Source organism: Mizuhopecten yessoensis, unplaced genomic scaffold (assembly GCF_002113885.1).
Source record: "Mizuhopecten yessoensis strain PY_sf001 unplaced genomic scaffold, ASM211388v2 scaffold8035, whole genome shotgun sequence".
Classification (NCBI taxonomy): domain Eukaryota; kingdom Metazoa; phylum Mollusca; class Bivalvia; order Pectinida; family Pectinidae; genus Mizuhopecten; species Mizuhopecten yessoensis.
Genome location: NW_018407346.1, coordinates 471,491 through 490,944, shown reverse-complemented (window position 1 = coordinate 490,944; position 19,454 = coordinate 471,491). Strand labels below are relative to the sequence as shown.

Sequence of the window (19,454 nt, the reverse complement as noted above, 5' to 3'; positions counted from 1 at the left end):
TATGATTGTGTTCTTGTGAAAATAAGGCCAATACTGTTTTTTGAGAGGTTATATCCGGATATCACTGGATTTGACTCCGGATCCAGTTTTGGAAATGTATTTGGAAGTCTTCAAATGTTATGTGGTGTCACCTCTGTTCCTGTACTTTTGTAGTCATATCTGGTTCCCAGTTTGTTCTCGTGATGCTCACTTATATCATTAGACATTCTCCTGCCCATGTCTGACGCGTAACAAGCATACACAGGGTCACGAAAACATTGACACAATAATATTACAATAATACAATGCCCGGCTGTAGTAATATCGTGCTTTTAGTAATGCGTGATTGCAGTAATGTCTGACTGATGCTGGGTGTCAGTAGTGCCCGGCTGTAGTAAAATATGGCTGTTAGTGATGCTGTGTGTCAGTATTGCCCGGCTGTAGTAACGTCTGGCTGTCAGTGATGTCGGGTGAAAGCAAATTGCAATGCCCGGCTGAAGTAAAGTCTTGCTTTAAGTAATGCCTGATTGTAGAAATGTCTGACTGTTAGTGATGCTGGGTGTCAGTAGTGCCCGGCTGTAGTTAAATCTGGGTGTTAGTAATAATAAATAAATTCTTTTATTTAGACAGGGTAACATATTTAGATTTTCATCTAGTTTACAATATGGCCCTGTAAAACACATTATATATACATACATAAAACAACAGCACATCACGCATACAGAGACATATGACATACAATAAAATAGAAAAAGTAGTTAAATAATACAATACATTATTAAGACAACTTATTGTATTGTATCACTAAATATCTAAATTGCATTTAGAACATTAGAAAATATTACAGCATATTACAAGTCAATACATACATATATTTATCACAGGGTGATATAAGGATTACCTCAGGAAATTATAATAAACAGAATCATAGGGATAATTTCAAATATTGTACTTTAAAATATACATATAGTATATACCATATAATACTCGGTTTCCAAGTGATTGGGAATCCCCTACCTACTAGGTCCGCCGGTAACACATGATATTCATGATCTAGTATTTTTAAAATAATTGGCAAGATATGCCTTTTTAAAAGCCATAACATTTGTTGTAGTTCGTATGGTTTCTTCCAAAGTATTCCATAAAATAGTACAAGTGTATCTAAAAGAATTTTTGTAAAAACTTGTTCTACACTTGGGGATATAGAGCTGATTCATTGCAGAAGACCTTGTGGTTCTTGTGGAAATCTGGGTTAGATAGGTAAATAAATTTTGTTTTGAAAATCCTGGAGCCTGGTCGTTAAGGATTTTATAAGTAAGAACACATTTTCTAAAAGTGTAAAAATCGTGAATAGGCATCCAGTTTAAAGTCTTTAAAAGTAACGATGTTGGTGTACGAATTTCTCTTATATTTAAAATTACTCTTGCTGCTCTCTTTTGAAGTTTAAATATTCTTTCCTTAAGGGACACATTTGTAGCGTTGCTCCATACTGAAGAACAATACATAAAATGAGGTAAAACAATAGTCGTATACACCATTTTGGACATTTCTTGGGACATGATCTTTCTGATTCGTTTTAACACTCCAATTTTCTTTGATAATTTCTTACATACATAATCAATATGTACATTCCATGATAAACAGCTGTCAATAAAAACTCCCAGCAGTTTGGCATTGTGTACAGTTTCAATAATTATATCACCCACTTTGACACGCATCTGTCTGTGTTTTGATAATTTTTGTGATGAGCCAATCAGCATGCATTGGGTTTTTGTTAGATTTACACTCATTGTATTATTGGTCATCCACTCACTTGCTAATTCAAGGTCAACTTTTAATTTTTCTTCGACATCATCAACTGCATCACCTTTTACACCCTGTGATGTGTCGTCAGCGTACATTACAACTGATGAATGTTTCAAATATGTTGGATAGTCATTCATATGCAAGATAATAAATAGTGTATATAAAATATACATTCGGTAAACTTGAGTCAAATTTACGTCCAATTTCAACACCAATGTTACAATAATAATCGTTAAATGCATTTGCGATATCGATTGTTTCTGTAACATTTTCTCCATTTACATTTAGACATGGGGCGTTGCATGCTTTAGAGGACGGTTAAAATTCTTTTATTTTCTTCCATATATCTTTGGAGTTTTTAGAACATTGTAACATCGCTTCATCCAAGTAGTTACGTTTAGTTTGTTTTGTTTTTGGTCACGACCCTGTTTCGGGCTGCCTTGTACAAGTCCCAGTCCGTATCTAACTTGGATTTTCTTGCTTGTTCATGTAAATTGTCACGTGTGTGCATTTTACTTACTACATCATCATTAATCCATTTTTCGGATTTTGCACTGACACGTTTTTCTGTTAGTAGTATTTTTTTGTCGGCAACACCATAAAACAACTCTTTAAAAGAGTGCCATGAATCGTCAATGCAGTCAAACACCTCGATAACAGACCATGGCACCTGTGCCATGTGTGCTTTAAATTCGTAGACATTAATTTTCTTAAAACTTCTATATTTAATGTTAATATGATCACTTTTGGTATGAGCAAAGTTTACTTTTCTTACAGCATACACTAAGTGATGATCGTGTATTCCTAACGGGATAACGCCGGCCTCTCTGCAGGAAAACGAGTCCGAGGTATATATATGGTCGATTAATGTTTCTGAGGTTGTTGTCTCCCTGGTCGGAGATGTAATGTTCTGATGTAAACTTTACACATTCATTTGGGTTTTAAGCATGTTGGTTTTCAGTTCGTCTATATTAAAATCACCCATGACAATTAATGGTTGGTCAGGTGCTGAAACATTTTCTATGATCTGGTCAAATTGAGGGAACCAGTCAACTTTTTCACTGGGAGGCCTGTATACTGAAACACATCGTATACTTGACGAGTTCGTTTGATTTATTTTTAAAACCAAAACCTCCATTCCGTCCACGATAGACGAGCTCTCATCCACAACGGTCAGTGAGTCCTCTACATAAACAATAACTCCGCCGCCATGTTTATTTCGATATCTACGGTACGCCGAGTATCCATGTACGGAAATATCCTGTAGATCCGTAGAACTATCAAGTTTACTTTCAGTTAATGCCAATACATGAAATTTTCTTTTTCTAAAAAGTATCTTGATTTGGTCAAGTTTATTTGATAGACCGCATGTATTTAAGTGGGCAAATTTCATCCTCTTTGGAAGATTTTCGATATACTTATCCGAGGAAACATGAAAGTCATAATTCCTGGAGAAATTTTCGACACATTTGTTACAAATCCATTCTAAGACTGTATTGATTTCAATACTATCAGCAGTGTTCAAACAGCTACTGTGGTATACCGTTGTGCACCCAATACAGGTAAATGCTGACTCGGTTGATTGCACATTCATTTCACATAGGCAACAGTCTACAGTGCACGTGGTCACCCCAGGTCCAGGATTCATACTCACGTCGTTTGACATAACGATATACAGTAGACACAGAAAACGAATAGTGTTCACACTCCTACCTGTGTGCTTCTGTCATTTAGGGAATTCCATTCAAAAATGTTCTTCGTACTATTTCGGTACCATAGCACTTTATCACTTTGTCCAGAATCGGGAAATATTTGTCTGGTGACATATTAGTGATGTCTGCTAGTTCATACTGGTATAATTCACTTTAAAGTGATGATGTGTGTCAGTAGTGCCCGGCTGTAGTCAAATCTGGCTGTCAGTGATGTTGGGTATAAACAATGCCCGGCTGTAGTAATGTCTTGCTATTAGTGATGCCCGGCTGTAGTAATGTATGGCTGGTAGCGATGCTGGGTGTCAGTAGTGCCCGACTGTAGCATTGTCTGGCTGTTAATGATGCCAGGCTGTAGTAATGTCTGGCAGTTAGTGATGCCAGACTGTTAGTGATGTTCGGCTGTAGTAAAGTCTGTCTGACAGTGATGCCTGTCTGTAGTATTGTCTGGCTGTTGGTGATGTCAAGCTGTAGTATTGTCTGGCTGTTAGTGTTGTCCAGCTGTAGTATTGTCTGGATGTGAGCGATATTCAGCTGTTAGTGATGACCGGCTGTAGTAAAGCCGGACTGACATTGATACCCAGCTGTAAATTTAGTATTGTCTGGCTGTTAGTGATGCCCAGCTGTACTATTGTCTGTCTGTGAGCTATACCCAGCTGCTAGTGATGTTCGGCTGTAATAAAGTCTGACTGTCAGTGTAGCCCGACTATAGTATCGTCTAGCTGCCAGTGATGCCCGGCTTTAGGAATGTCTGGCGTCTAGCGATGACCGGCTGTAGCAATGTCTTGTTGTCAGTGATTCCTGACTCTAGTAATGTCTGGCTGTCAGTGATGCCCGACATTAGTATTGTCTAGCTGTCAGTGATACATGACTATAGTATTGTCTAGCTGTCAGTGATGCCGGACAAAAGTATTGTCTTGCTGTCAGTGATGCCCGACAATAGTATTGTCTGACTGTCAGGGATGCCCGACTATAGTATTGTCTAGCTGTCAGTGATGCCCGACTATAGCAATGTCAGGCTGCCAGTGATGCCCGGCTTTAGGAATGTCTGATTGTAAGTGATGCCCGACTATAGTGTCTAGCTGTCAGTGATGCCCGACAAAAGTAATGTCTGGCTGTCAATGATGCCCGACAATAGTATTGTCTAGCTGTCAGTGATGCCCGACAATAGCATTGTCTGGCTGCCAGTGATGCCCGGCTTCAGGAATGTCTGACTGTTAGTGATGCTCGACTATAGTATTGTCTAGCTGCCAGTGATGCCCGGCTTTAGGAATGTCTGACTGTTAGTGATGCCCGACTATAGTATTGTCTAGCTGCCAGTGATGCCCGGATGTCAGTGATGCCCGAGTGTTATATTTTCTGCCTGTCAGTGATACCCGACTATAGTATTGTCTAGCTGCCAGTGATGCCCAGCTGTGGAATTGTCTTGCTGTCAGTGATGCCCGCTGGTAATAATGGTAGGCTGCCAGTGATGCCCACTGGTAATAATGGTAGGATGCCAGTGTTGCCCGATGCATTAATATGCGACTTTATTTTTTTCGGACGCAGCTCTGTCCGGCTATCACTAAAATACATACCTGTGCAATTTACCTGGTTGCCAGACATACCTCAGGTAGATGATAACCGATATTTAAAAGAATAAATAGTTGATGTATAAATGAAATGTATCAATGTAATCTAAATATTTCAGTGACACAGAACATTTGAATTCTGGTCCTTAGCATGCTCGTGTGTGTGCATTGGTGCTAAGTGCTAATCAAGGGAGATGATGTAAGATGTTTTTACCGCTTACAACTTAAAATTAACATTCTTCGAAATATGTAAACGTCAATCTAAAACAATTAAGTTTAGTTAACACATGAAGATAACTACTTTTAACTTACAAGTAACAAGTAATATACAATGAAAATTTAAAAAAAAACATCGGCATTCACGCTTACACTGTGCAACATACAAGTTACTTGGAATGAAATACTTAAAAGTCGGTCTATTATATACCTAACACCAATTATTCTTGTTTTTGATAAGCGTTGATGTTTGTAATACCTTTTGAGTACATTGGCGCAGGAATTTTCAGTGGTTCGTTTAAGTTAAACAGTTTTAATTAACCGCGTGTTACATAAATAAACAAAATAGTAAACTTGAACTATTTTGACCCCTTCACAATAGATCTTTTTAGTTCTGGTTCAGGTTTTAAAGATTTTTTATTAATATTAGGAGGAAATTAATATGTGCAGGTAGCGCAGAAAATTTAAATGAACCGTCAGCTCCTGAATTTATAGGATCCTCATACATGTATAAAGATACAGTAAACGTTCATTTTTAGCGTAGTATCATTTTAGCCCTTTTTTACCTTAATTATAGCGATAAGCTATTATTACGCCATTTGAACTTCCTGTATATTGTCATATTGTACTATGTTTAAGTACATTTATTCATCATTGCGGAATTTTATTTTATTTCAAACTCATAAATGCGCTTAAATAAGTACTTTTACAGAAAATAGTCAGAGCTCTTAAAGATTGTTGCATCTTGTGATATACACCAAAATATCTTTCATAGCGTTATAAAATGGTGTTCTATTTTGACAACTAGCACGACTGTTGTACATTTTTGTTGTCGTCTTCTATATCTTGTAACACGTCCGACTGTTCCAGCGACTTCTTACAGAAATGATAAGTTACAACTACACAATGTGTATGGCTTACAAGATTACTTGACGATCGGATCCGATCCCTACAACAAATAAAAAAAAAAACATATCAGCATTTACGAATACACTACGCATGCACTTGTATGACTTATCCGTCGATTAAGTATAGATGGTTTTTATCACAAATAAATATTGAATATCCCGTCTGCATTTTTCACAATTGAACAATAATAAGGCTTCAAATTAGATAGATGTGTTCGGTTAAACGTTCTATCGGATATATCATATCGACTTATGATACTTACAAATACCACTCAACCGCAAACAGCAAAGAAATAGAATCGGCTGGTATGTTCATGGATGTCAGGATCATCACCAAGGCAACAAGACTAGCACTGGGAACGGGAGGTAACGCCATAACGCAAACGGCGGTTAAAATGCTAAAATAAAAAAATAAAAAATTTGATCAAAATTGTTACTTGAACAATTTTAGGGATAATTAGAAGTATATGTAATATTTACTCCCTCCTACACACGGTTCAAATTGGAGGCGGCGCTGACAATGTGCTTCATTTTGGTCAGTGTCTGCCAAAATCGCTATTTTAGAATCCCTGCCCCACTGACTGTGTCATACTTTGGGTTTTTCTGTGAGCAGTAACCTCCCTTTAACTGCTGTATGCAAAACTGTAGATAACATATTTTTAGGTGTTTTTAAAGCTGAATTATCGACTTCATGCCGGAACAGTTCCCAACACTTACTTACAAAGGCGGTGGTACAGGGATCTTAAATTTGATGCAACTCTCCGAATTTTTAATCAATGAACATATGAAATGAAAAAAGATCTATAAAATAATTTGCCAATGGACTTGAATGAGATATAGAATTAAAACAGGGTATGTATCACAAGTAAGTTCACAAGTCAGTTAGACAAGTATAACACATCCATTATGTGTTTTACTGTATAAATACATCAGCATTTTATAAATAAATATACAACATTTGATATAGCGCCCTATCTAGCTATCGGATAAGCTACTCTAAAGCGCTTTACGGTACATAGATATACAATTAATACAATTAGCATATACATTAATCAATACAATTTCGAGGAATTCTCAGGAGCTGCCTTATCAGGCACTAACTACTAGTCCTATGCCACCTGGCTAATATCTCCCTATGTGCGTATGGCTGCGTGTGTGCTTGAGATGTAATGTGTATAGCTGTAACAGGTTGGTATTTTAAACGACGATAAAATGTAGAAGTTGGTTTAAGAGCCCTTAATGTTTGTGATTTACTGGTATGTATTTACTTAATCATCTTTACGTATTTTTGCAATTACGGATTATTTACTTAATTATTATGTATGTGAGGCAGATATACTGGAAATGTATTAATGTTTAATTATTATAGACGTTAGTGGAAGAACCCCGCTTTGATTAACTTGTACCTAGGTTGGTATGTACGGATTGTGATTTGTGTAAACGATACAGTAACATCAACGGGCAATTCAATTGGAAAACATTTACTCACGACATAGGCATTTGAAGGAATAAGATAAGTTTGCATTTGAAACAAAAATATATTCAAATTAAAGTATTTTATCAAACTGTTCACAAAGAAGTTCCATTTCTTATCTAAGCAGTGCGTTCAATAGTTTAATAAAATTTTGATCAGACCATTGTCAAATTATTTTATATTCTACCACGTCTGTGGTGTAACGACGGTTTTCATTGGTTAAAAAGAGTGCATTATTTAGCGATATACCATGCGCGTACCGATAACCAATGCACGTGAAATAGTGCGCACGCATGCTGTTCCAACAACCTCCCCAATGATCAAGTTAAAACGAGGCAACACGATCACGTGATAAATCTTGCACGCGCAAGATTTACAGGGTCTAATTTGCATATCGAATTATCTAGGTCATGTCGCCTTATAAGACAGCAAAACTTTACAATTAGTTGCATTTGACGTGGTAGAATAAAAATAATCGACTTATGTGCGTGCATTATGGTGGAATATATAACGCGGGATTCGAAAAAGTTGGAAAAATAATTAACTCAGGCCGACATGTTCTCACCATCGTTAAATATTCCACCTTAATGCACGTACATATGTTGATTATTTCTTAAATATAGCAACGCAGTTAAAGGTTTGATATCAACAGAGGGGAGTTTTTTATGATTTATTTAATGTTTCGACCTTAATAAATGTAAATAAATATATAATCTTCACAAAATGTCTCACCCTATCAGAATAATGTCGCCAACATTAAGGTCGATTCCAGCCACAGTGCCTACAAAAATGGCAGCTGATGTTATAAACATGGCACTTCCGTTAGCATTGAGTGCAACACACAGTGGAACGACAAAACGACTGACCCTTCTGTCGACGTTCTGGTGATTTTCGCACGCGGACAGCATCTCTGGAATAGCCATGGCCCTGGAATGTAATACATTAGTCCGCTAAACCTGACCATGAACGCAAACTCCAAAATACTGATCGATCGCCTGCTAATGGTCAACTAGTGATTGTTCCATAAAAAAAATGGAATTTGTTGCCGAAATCTGGCAAGATGGATGTCGATGTAGGCAATCATGATCAATTGACAGCACCGCAATGGAATAGAATGATTCAGCATTTATAGTGTCGAGTTGAAACATGATATCTAGGAAAGTGAGTGAGAAATGAATTAACTGATATATAGGTATAAATATAACAAAACATGTACAAATCTAACAATCGCTATCGCCAGATTTCGACGACAAATCCCCGTGTTTTGTAGAGCAGTCGATAGCTTGACTATCAACAGGCGACCGATCAGAATTTTGAAGCCTGCTATTATAGCCAGTTCTGCCGGACTAGTAAGTAATACTTATGCTTAATGTAACACCTGTGTACAACAGTTAACTAGATCTTTAAAAACAATGTCTTTTATAGATACTTTTTTTGTCATGATTAGGAAAATGTGAAGCAAACAAAAATCATCACATAAGTTTGTTTTGAACAAAAGAAAAAAAAAAAAAAATGAGCTTTCGAAAACGTATGTTTAGTTTGCAAGCAACGATTGTAAATAACTGGTGTCTCAACTCTAAACCCATTTTAACATCCATTAAGGGGCGAAATGGTCAAACATGTGTCCCGTTCCCCTGAATGCCTGTAGTATTAGAGTACAATTTGGCGAAATTTCTCTGTGATTTTTGACAACTGACATTACTTGATGCAGCTCTTGGAGGCTTAGTGAATTTTTTCCAGCAGTTTAGAGCAAAGACACCAGTAATTTGCACTCTATACTTGACACGGGAAACAGACGTTTACGAAAGCCCGCAAAATAAGTTTTCAATTGCTGTTTGTGGTAAACAAACTTCAAACAAACAGAAGTCTTTATTACTTATAACAAACTGATGAATCTTATTCCGGATTCTGATATATTCTTATTTTTTTTCTTTTCATATATATTTGTAAAACAGCAATGAAAAATAAATGCCCTACACCCCAAAAAAAACAAATATCTCACAAAAAAATAGTCAATATTAAAAGAATTTAAATCTTTTTATCATGTTTCAATTTCATAAACTTCTACAATATTTATATAAGAGATGATGATTGCAAATATTTTTCTTTCATACACCAATGTTTTCTTACTTGTTCGAGGCACAGTAGAATGACAAACCGACTGACCTCTCTGACCCAGATGAACAAAAAGTTAACATTGAATACGTTTAATGTTCAATATACTTATTTAACTGTTATTTTTTTAATTCATGTAAAGGTTAAATTTAAAATTTCTAGGAAATACCAGTCTTACTTTCTTAAAGTAACTAAATTTGTATTAAGCCTTATTCATTCTTTCTAATACGTTACTTTGTACTATTCCTATTAGTATTCATGATGATGTTAGCACTGATAATTTCAGTATATGACAACACAGTAGCGACTGTTCCGGAAGCGTACTTTTATGAAGATTGCATAACGCAGTTAACTCCCCTGATATTAAAGGTAACAATTTACTATATAAATATCTATTGAAACTCCTTTTTAAAAAACAAAGCGAAGTGAATGTTACGCTTGCATTTGATTTAGTTTGTTCGTGTTTTACGGTCTATTAAGAGCTATAGTGATTTAAGGACGTGCCAGATTTTTTTGGTGAGGAAAACCGGAGTACCCGGAGAAAAAGAACCGACCTGCGACCGGTACATGGCAACCGCACCACGTAGGCCTCGGACCCGCGACCATGAGCATGACCATGACCAGAGAGCTTCTGATCGTAAATGATCAGACGCTTAATCACTTGGCCACCGCGGCCCCATTACGCTTGAGTAAATGAGAGAATAAATGTGAAAAAATAGATAAATGAAGGAATAATTAATGAAAATAGAGGAAAGAATGAAAGAAATAACCGCAAATGAAATGTAAGAAGAATGAATTCCCTCCTGTGAGTGGGAATAGATTTTTAGAGGGCTGAATTCAGGGTTCAAATCCTTGCGTTGATAATTGAAGATGGAAAATATAACATTTTAAACATGAAGAAAAAACGGATACATGTATTAGTATATGCACAGAGTGCTTTGACTTACGTGCTTGTTGTTGCAAACACCATCATCCAGGCTTTACTGATTTGCACAGCAAATCTATAAGGATTTCGTCGGGTGAACACAAAAAATATTGTCGGCATTATAATTAATTGATGCATACTGATCCCCACAGTCATCAAGCCCACATACATTCCCAAAGCTCGAAAATCCTGGCCAAGGTCCTTTATGGTAGCTGTAGTAACAGCAATCAGGCTTAGGATACCAACAGGCGTTAACCTGTAGCAAAAGAAAATGAGTTTTATCGATGGTAAATATAACACCCTATCTAATGAAGCAAATTTAAGATTCGTATTTATTATGGTGGGAATCTGACAAGCTTTATGAAAAAATAATTATTGGTTTCATGCATCTTATAAGAAGTGGAAACGAATTTATGATCAGTTTTATCACATTATAAACAAATTTTGCAAATATTGGTAAAAGACGTTTTCGATATAATTCTTTAAATCCATATGATATATGAACAAAAACAAACTAATTCCATACAGTACTTTTTTGTTTCTCATGTATAACGTTATACATGTATATGATATTACAATGTACCTTAGCAACCATTGTAGTATTATCATTATGACGCCTGTCAGCGATTCAAAGAAGTCTAGTACTGGCTTTCCCTTCCCTTCTGCCTTGTTTATGGCTATCCCCAGCAGCAAACATGTCATAATGATACCTAGATAGAGGGAATAAAACGCATTATTGTATAATAACATCATTATACCAAAATGTTTAAAAAGGAATATGATATTCTAGGTAACCAGTTGGTGTTTCGCAACTTTAATCAATCATACTTGTTTGCCCCGATGGAAGTGATATGGGTGTGTTTTACAAGAATTAACATAAAGCAATATGCATTTCTTATGAGTTTACGTACCGAGTAAATTGGTGCCCGATGTTTTCCCTACAATTTTGTTAATTTTTCTGACAGTCTCCTCGACAGTTCCGTTTGTTGTATTCCTCAAGTAAGTTCCATTAGTGACGTGGTTTCGAGTCAGTGTTTGTTGAAACATCATATCCACAATATTATCTGGCATTATGTTACTGAAGTCACAAAAAGTAGAGCTCCATTTAGAATTACGTTTTTGCTTGAAATATTCTCCTTTCTCTATAGAAGTCGAAACCTCTAAAAGGACTTTTTTGGTTAAGAGTAATGTTCCCTGTTAGACATTTTTCAAAAGCTTTGCAGCTCATGAATTCGATAATTATTTTGACGTTATGTTTTCATAGTTTCTGTACGACCACACTGATAAAGTGGAGGTTTGCCAATGTAAGGTCCCAAATTCGATCCATGTAGTATTATATATATTTGTTTATTGATATTTCTATTTTCAGATATTGAAATATCTTATAAACTTCAGTGTAAAATGCATGACAACATGCATTTTTTACATATAAATTTTGAAAACTTTCAAAAGGACTTCACAATAGTGACAACGGGGAAATATAGATTAACGTGATGGTAGCCGTTACCTTAATTAATTGACAATAGATATAGAAAAACGCAAATCATTCAACAAGATTGTAAGCTTATTTATTTTATAATGTTACTGTTACTTGTATGACCAACTTAATTATTTGTAATTGATTTTAACGTGAATCATTACCCAACAGTCCCAAAACTGACTACATATTCGCAAATAATTCGTCGTTATTTACTATAAGATACTAGGTAAACTCGTGTCTTTCTACAATTCGAAAAAATAACTGTCGCAAGTTAGATTTACATTATAACTAAATATCACACGACGGAGAACTTCTATGTATCTTTGAAAAACAATATAAGTAACACATTAACATTATAGTTTTCCAAAATTTACCGGAATAAATCTGCAAACACGTCTGCTGTTTCCATACCACCTCTATATCCCGTCTGTGTTATTTCTGTGCGGACTCCGTCTCCTTTAAAACATTTAAACACAAAATAAAGCATATCATGGTGATAAGTGAAATAACATCGTGAGAAAAGGACTATTTTTGAAACAATAATGTGACAATGGGAGTTAAATAATAATATGAAACGAAATTGTTTTAAGTAAATTTCAAAAATGGCTTGTGATGTTCGAATACAAATTGAATATAGGATTAAAGAAATAACAAGAGTAAAAAATATTTTATTTTACATATGGAGGATATTAAATGTTTCCCATTGAATACCATATATATTTCACGAGTACGGCTTTTAAGAATCTTTTCAAGAGTGCCAAGCACGACCAGAAACAGCCGTATATTCTTCAAAATAAAATAATCTTGTACGCCATAGTCTAACGACTTCACTCTTGGCAACAAGTCGTCAATGGCCTACTCAGCGGCATTCTATCGTTTCCTGTCATGATCTGATGGATTTTTTTTTACAAAAAGGTGTTGTCAATTCCGTAGTTATGTTATAAACTTAAAGAATGTGTCAAAGATGTTCCAAAGCAACCACCTTTCTTTAGACGCTCTAATTGCAGCTGAATGGAAAATGTACAGCTTTGAATGCAGTGAATAGTAAGAATCGTTCTGATTGGTCGATATAGAATTGATACAGGTCATTATAGAATAGTTAATACATGTTTAATCAACAGTATTTTACTCTATGTAAATAAGGGAGCATCATTTATAATTGTGAATTCACAATAAGTTCAATTGATACGTCGCTAGAAATATTACAATTGACACTGGCCTAAGAAATATGCTAAGTGTCATTTACATCGGCTTAAGATTTTCTAACGTAACAAAAATTGTTAAAAGTTCTGTTCATTTCAGGAGAAGATTTCTTTATAACAAGAACGTCTCGACTCATATCTAAAAAATCTTACGGAAAGACCATAATAAAGATCTTCTATAAAGTATAAAATCTTAAGGAACGGTTTTCTAATAAAACACAATATATTAATCAGATAACAAGATATTTTTTAACAATAAAGTAACCGAGTTCACATCTGAATATCAATGATCACTAATCATTGATATATATAAACTACCTGGTTTCATGATGAGAACAAGAGCGATGGCGACGACACACGAAAGGCTATTCGTGAGGACGATGAAGGTGATGGACACGATACTTATCCGTCCATTTGACTTGGCGTTCAGAGAGGCTGTAGCTGTAACATAACGGCAATTCGACATTAAAGCGATAGCTTCCTTTTTTCAATGCTTCTTATATTATCTGAATGATTAACGTAAGACACCCACCTGTGATTGCACTTATAAATTCTGGTTATAGATAAAGTATGCCAAAACAAATAAGATTTCACTATACAGCAGCCTGGGCCCGTATTCATGAAACCGTTATCATGCTCAATCATGGATTCTGTGCTCAAAACAGCTTTCTTGTAACTCGTTTAAATCATGTCAAACGAACAAAAACTCAATTGTAAACATTGAAAACAGTAATCGGCTTGAAGTATCTTCACATTCTTTTCCAAATCCTTGACATAACAAGATTTTGGTGAGTAATTTATAAGGGTAACAAGAAATTAGGCTTGAGCACAAAATCCATGCCTGAGCATGAGAACAGTTTCATGAATACGGGCCCAGGTCCAGCTTTGACTCATTGGTCATGTTAAGGCCAAACACAAGATGGAATATAGCCAATTACATTGTGTTGAAATCATCGATCAATGTGTTTCAAAGGTGAGACAAAACTTGTAAAACTTCGAAATCCTCCACTTCAAATTGCATATAATTGAGATATATAGATAAAATGAATATGCAATGTGTTCATATTTAGAATCCAGAATCATGTATAGAATCCAGCTAGTAACATTTTGTTGAAATTATCGATCAATGTGTTGCGGAGGTGAGCCAAACTCACAAAACTTCGAAAGTCTCCACTTCAAATTGCAAATACTTTAGATGTATAGATCAAATGAAGATGCAATGTGTTCATATTTCTTTTACTGTCGGCGAGTATTCCCCTAATCCGCTAAACAATTCATATTACTCCATTCAATCAAGTGAGTTAAAAACTACACCATTTTTTTTATCAGGTCCCTTTGATAAATATATGTGATATCTGTAAGTCATCTGATTTTCTGTTGTCAATAAACTCACCTGTAATTACGCTACTGACAATAAAAGGTATGACCATCAACTTCAGCATCCTGAGAAACAGTTCCCCTGGCATACCTGAAATTACAGACCATATACATGAAAGTATCTTTTTCATTACGATCAATACAATTAATAATACAAATGCTTGAATATTTGTTATTTCATATGCACTTTTCACGTCGCTGCATGATATACATCTACCAGTAATGCTTATTCCACCACGTGTTTTTCCTTTATTGATTTATTTTCACATTGAGATGATTTTCTCCGATCCTTCACAGCTGTGTCTCCCGTTTTAGCCGGGAAAGATCAGCTTGTCACCCCCTTGGGGGAGATAGCCGCGTGCCGATTAGCACGTGTTCAATTGTGACGTCATAAAAATGCGTCATCGGTAATGATCATAATGAATGACGATATGCACACCCCACATGTGTCTTTGTTTACAAACATAGCAGACTACTGTCGATGGAGCTGTGACTGAAGTAATGGATGGGAGAAAAAAACATCATCCCCTATCTTGAGGGTGTAACAGAAATCTCAAACCTTCGGGGGGATTTTTTTAAGTGTCTAATCCTCGGCAGAGCCTCAGGTTAGACAACCAAAAAGCATCCCCCCTCGGGTAGGAGATTTCTCTGTCGCACGCTCAAGGTAGGGGAAGATACCATTAATCTGCTTGCTTAATGTGTAATGGTGATTATAAGCCTTCTTTGTTTAACAATTATAAGTAATGCTATTATACATATGCTGTTAAGCTCTTTAGAGTATTTTACAAGTTATATAGTGCGCTATATAAATGTTGTATATTATTATTAAAGTTGATTTAACGAAATTTGTTATTGGTGAATAATTTAATTTTGTTTTCAGTACGATTTTTCATTGTGATATTAAGTGTGAGACCAAGAAAATAAAAACATATGTGTAAGGCCGTTGTACACAAGGGCAGTATTTTTTCACAGAAAGTAGTAATTTGTCACACAATCTGCAACCATGTCTTTTGAAAGTGGAAATTCTGTCATAATCGAAAGCAGAGAGACGGTGGCGAGAACCAAATTAACCGTTCACCATCATATTTATAGGGAACAATGTCGGCTAGTTGGTTCACTTTTCAAAGAAGGCTTATTATTCGGAAAGAATCGAAATATGTGGTAAGGATCAATTTTTGAGATTCACCAAAAACCTAATGGGCCAGAAAGGTGAAATTATCCTACTAAGCTGTAATTCTGAAGAAGACTTGTCGAACAAGTTCAGTGATTACTTTCTGAATAAAAATCAGATCGATCAGAAAAAAACATTGCCGAAGTGAACTCTACTGCTGAAAATGGTATCTCTTTCATGACTGCTGACATTGAATTTGAAGGGGAACCATTGACAAAGCTCTCACCAACAACCCAGGACGAGTTGCGCAATATCATCATGACCTCGCAATCGAAGTCCTGTGAGCTTGATCCACTCCCTACTGACATATTAAAACAATGTATTGAAGCACTACTTACTTTGACTACCTCAATGATAAACAAATCATTGGCTGAGTCAAAGGTTCCATTGTGTTTCAAGAAGGCACATGTTAGACCATTGTTGAAGAAGCCTGGAATGAACAATGAGTAGTTCTTGAACTACCTCCCAGTATCAAATCTGTCTTTTCTGTCTAAGATCTTAGAGATGTTGTGTCCCGGTGTTTAGAGGTTTATCTCCATGCATACAGTCTCGTTGACAACATGCAATCGACCTACCGCATGGGACACTCTACTGAGACGGCCTTATTACGTGTACATAATAACATAGCTTCTGCATTGGATACCAAGTGCAGAGCGGTGCTTGTCATGCTGGACTTGTCAGCTGCATTTGACGTCATCGACCATGGCATACTTTATAAATGTTTGAAGTACTCTTATGGAATGACTGATACCGCACTATGCTAGATACAGTCTTATCTGAGTGAACGACGATAATGAGGTGATATAATAATACCACCTCACATGACTAGATTTCGGGGTTCCTCAATGGTCGGTGTTAGGACCACGAAAATATTGCCTGTACTCTAAACCGATTGGAGAGTTTAGTCGTCACCAAATCCTTCGCTATCATTTATATGCTGATGACACACAAATGTACATGGTCATCAAACCAAAGGACAATTGAGATGCAATTTCAGAAAATCTAGAAACTTGTCAAATATCAGTACCTGGATGAACGCCAACATGCTAGCGCTTAATCAGAAAAAGACGGAACTAATAGTCTTTTCCCCAAAGTGTCAGCAAACAATGGCTCTCCAGCTGAAAGGTCGGTGCCAGAACTATTGAGACTGTCCCAGCTGTTAAAAGCCTAGAAGTATACTTTGATAGTTCACTGAACATGGAGAAACAAGTCAACGCTATTGCCAAATCATGTCACTACCAGATCAGGAACATCGACTGTATTCGTCAGTTCATAACTGCAGATGCATGCAAGATTTTGATTCATTCACTTATTACCTCTCGATTGGATTATGGTAACGCCCTGCTCTGTGGCACATGTATATCTGACAAATTAACTAGTTGCACTGGTTACCTGTACGATACAGGGCACAGCACAAACATTTGGTGTACACATATAAGGCACTGAATGGAACAGCTCCCCAGGTCTTACAGGAGCTTGTTACCCTGTATCAACCATCACGATCACTGCGGTCCGAGTCAGAATCATTGTTGTGTGTCCCAAAAGCTCGTATCGTGACCTTTGGAAACCGGTGCTTTGGGAGGGTTTCGGTTACGTTGTGGAATAGCTTACCATCTTCTTTTAGAAAGTCAAATACATTGGACAATTTCAAGAGGGACATCGAAACTCACGTCTGCATTTTTTGCTCTTTGCAAATACGTCATGTAAATACCACCCTTTTATTCGTTCATTTACGTGCACATTCCGATGATTATTGGTTTGCTTAAATGTATAAAAAGTGATTGTAAGCCCTTGCTTTTGTTTCGCAATTATAACTAATACTATTATCCATATGTTGTGAAGCGCTTTAGAGTAATTTTATAAATTATATAGAACGCTATATAAATGTTGTATATTTTTATTAGTAGTAGTAGTATTATACTTTAGCAAATTTGAAGACGTGACTTTTTATAGTCATGATTTGAAATATCAGGATTGGTGCTTCATAGCATGTATGTGGATGTGGATTTAAAACACCAAAAGTATTTGATTGGTCAACATAAAAAACAATTGAATGTTATATAACTTGAAAATAATGTAATGGATGTATAAACGAATACCGAAGTGCACTATTCACCTACTGTGACCTGCAGTTTATTCATATTACTCTTAGGTTTGCAGTCGATGCATCGATAGAACAACGTATAATCTAGTCCAAGCCTTATTGGACTGTATGGCGGGAGTGTGACAATAATATCTTTCAAAAAAACAAAACTTGTATGCACATACATGTACACACAAAAAATAAGTCAAACATCGCCTTGTGATACTGCAGGTAAAGATTTTTCTAACATCGGCTATATGCATTGAATATATGTTCACTGGGCTTAGATAAAAGGGGAACTCTACAAAGTAATTTTTAATATATACGCTACACTCGTAAGTTTGTGCCCATACCTGGACGTGGAATTTAAAAAAAAAATACTTCAAGATTTTATCAGTCCTAATATTTTTAGTATTTTGAACACTTTCGCGCACTGCTGAAATCATAAAACAAACAACATATCTATAACAAAACTATATGCACTTAAAAAACTTAAATAAGCGCAATCATGATTTAGCGCAATACGTAAAGCGCAAAATAGCTACAATTATAAAACTCAAGGTAAAGTCATGTCCAAATTCGTACGAACATTACTCTATAAAATACCATTATTTTTGTGTATATAGCTATGATTCCAGGCTGACTACACAATGTGTATTGAACACCTCCTACCTATCCATGTCAGAACTTCAGTAGAAGGCTTGCTCTCCCGGATACCAAATCCAAAAGCGAAACCTAGGACGATTCCTGCAGCTGGCAGCACGATTATTAGATTGTCCTTCATCCACCGCCTGATAGGTGATATTTTCCTGTTGGCAATCATGTTGTCATCTGTTCGTTCTGTCTCAGTGCTTCAACCCTCGGTTCGAAGCATACAGGTAATGCGGACAGTTTACATGAGGACCAACGCGTTTCACTGTACACAGATATTGGTAGATAGTACATGCTCCAGGTCGTAAATCAGATCATTGGATGACATTAACATGTATGCATGCTTCAGCAAGTTATTAGAGTCGGAGGTAGGGGTAAAGCTATGTGATCGCACACCATATCAAAAATACAGTTGTGCATAGTTCGTTGGTACAACGTCGGCAGAACGTCTTCACATCTTGCGTACCGCTAGGCTATTAAAAAGGATCAACTCGTTGTGTGTTAAACCATGCACATATTTGCCTGTAATAAGATCGTTTGAACATTGATGAGGAGTTGAAAAAATAGAAGCCTCGTGTGAAGTAAGATGCATATTTTAAATATTCCTATAGGTTCATCTGAAACTGTATCATATTCAGAAACACATGTTACAATCTATCAACATATTGTACCAAATACCTAGCTGATAAAAGGCATAATTTTTCTCGTTTCAAAGATAGAAACTAGATGTAACGACTAGTCGTAGTTGTTTTATGAGACGCTTCATAATTATTTACATAATTTACAC

General features: G+C 36.1%; 1 protein-coding gene across 1 annotated transcript; it reads right to left on the bottom strand.

Moving 5' to 3' along the window:
* Positions 1-5,368: 5,368 nt before the first annotated feature.
* LOC110454706 (excitatory amino acid transporter-like) lies at positions 5,369-18,966 on the bottom strand. Its single transcript, XM_021504359.1, has 10 exons — positions 18,689-18,966; positions 14,779-14,853; positions 13,704-13,826; positions 12,558-12,639; positions 11,615-11,781; positions 11,287-11,413; positions 10,726-10,959; positions 8,396-8,590; positions 6,453-6,587; positions 5,369-6,230 (listed from the first exon to the last, which is right to left on the bottom strand). Exons 1-10 carry the CDS (start codon positions 18,837-18,839, stop codon positions 6,086-6,088), a joined length of 1,434 nt encoding a protein of 477 aa, XP_021360034.1. The 5' UTR covers positions 18,840-18,966; the 3' UTR covers positions 5,369-6,085.
* Between the last annotated feature and the right edge of the window lie 488 nt (positions 18,967-19,454).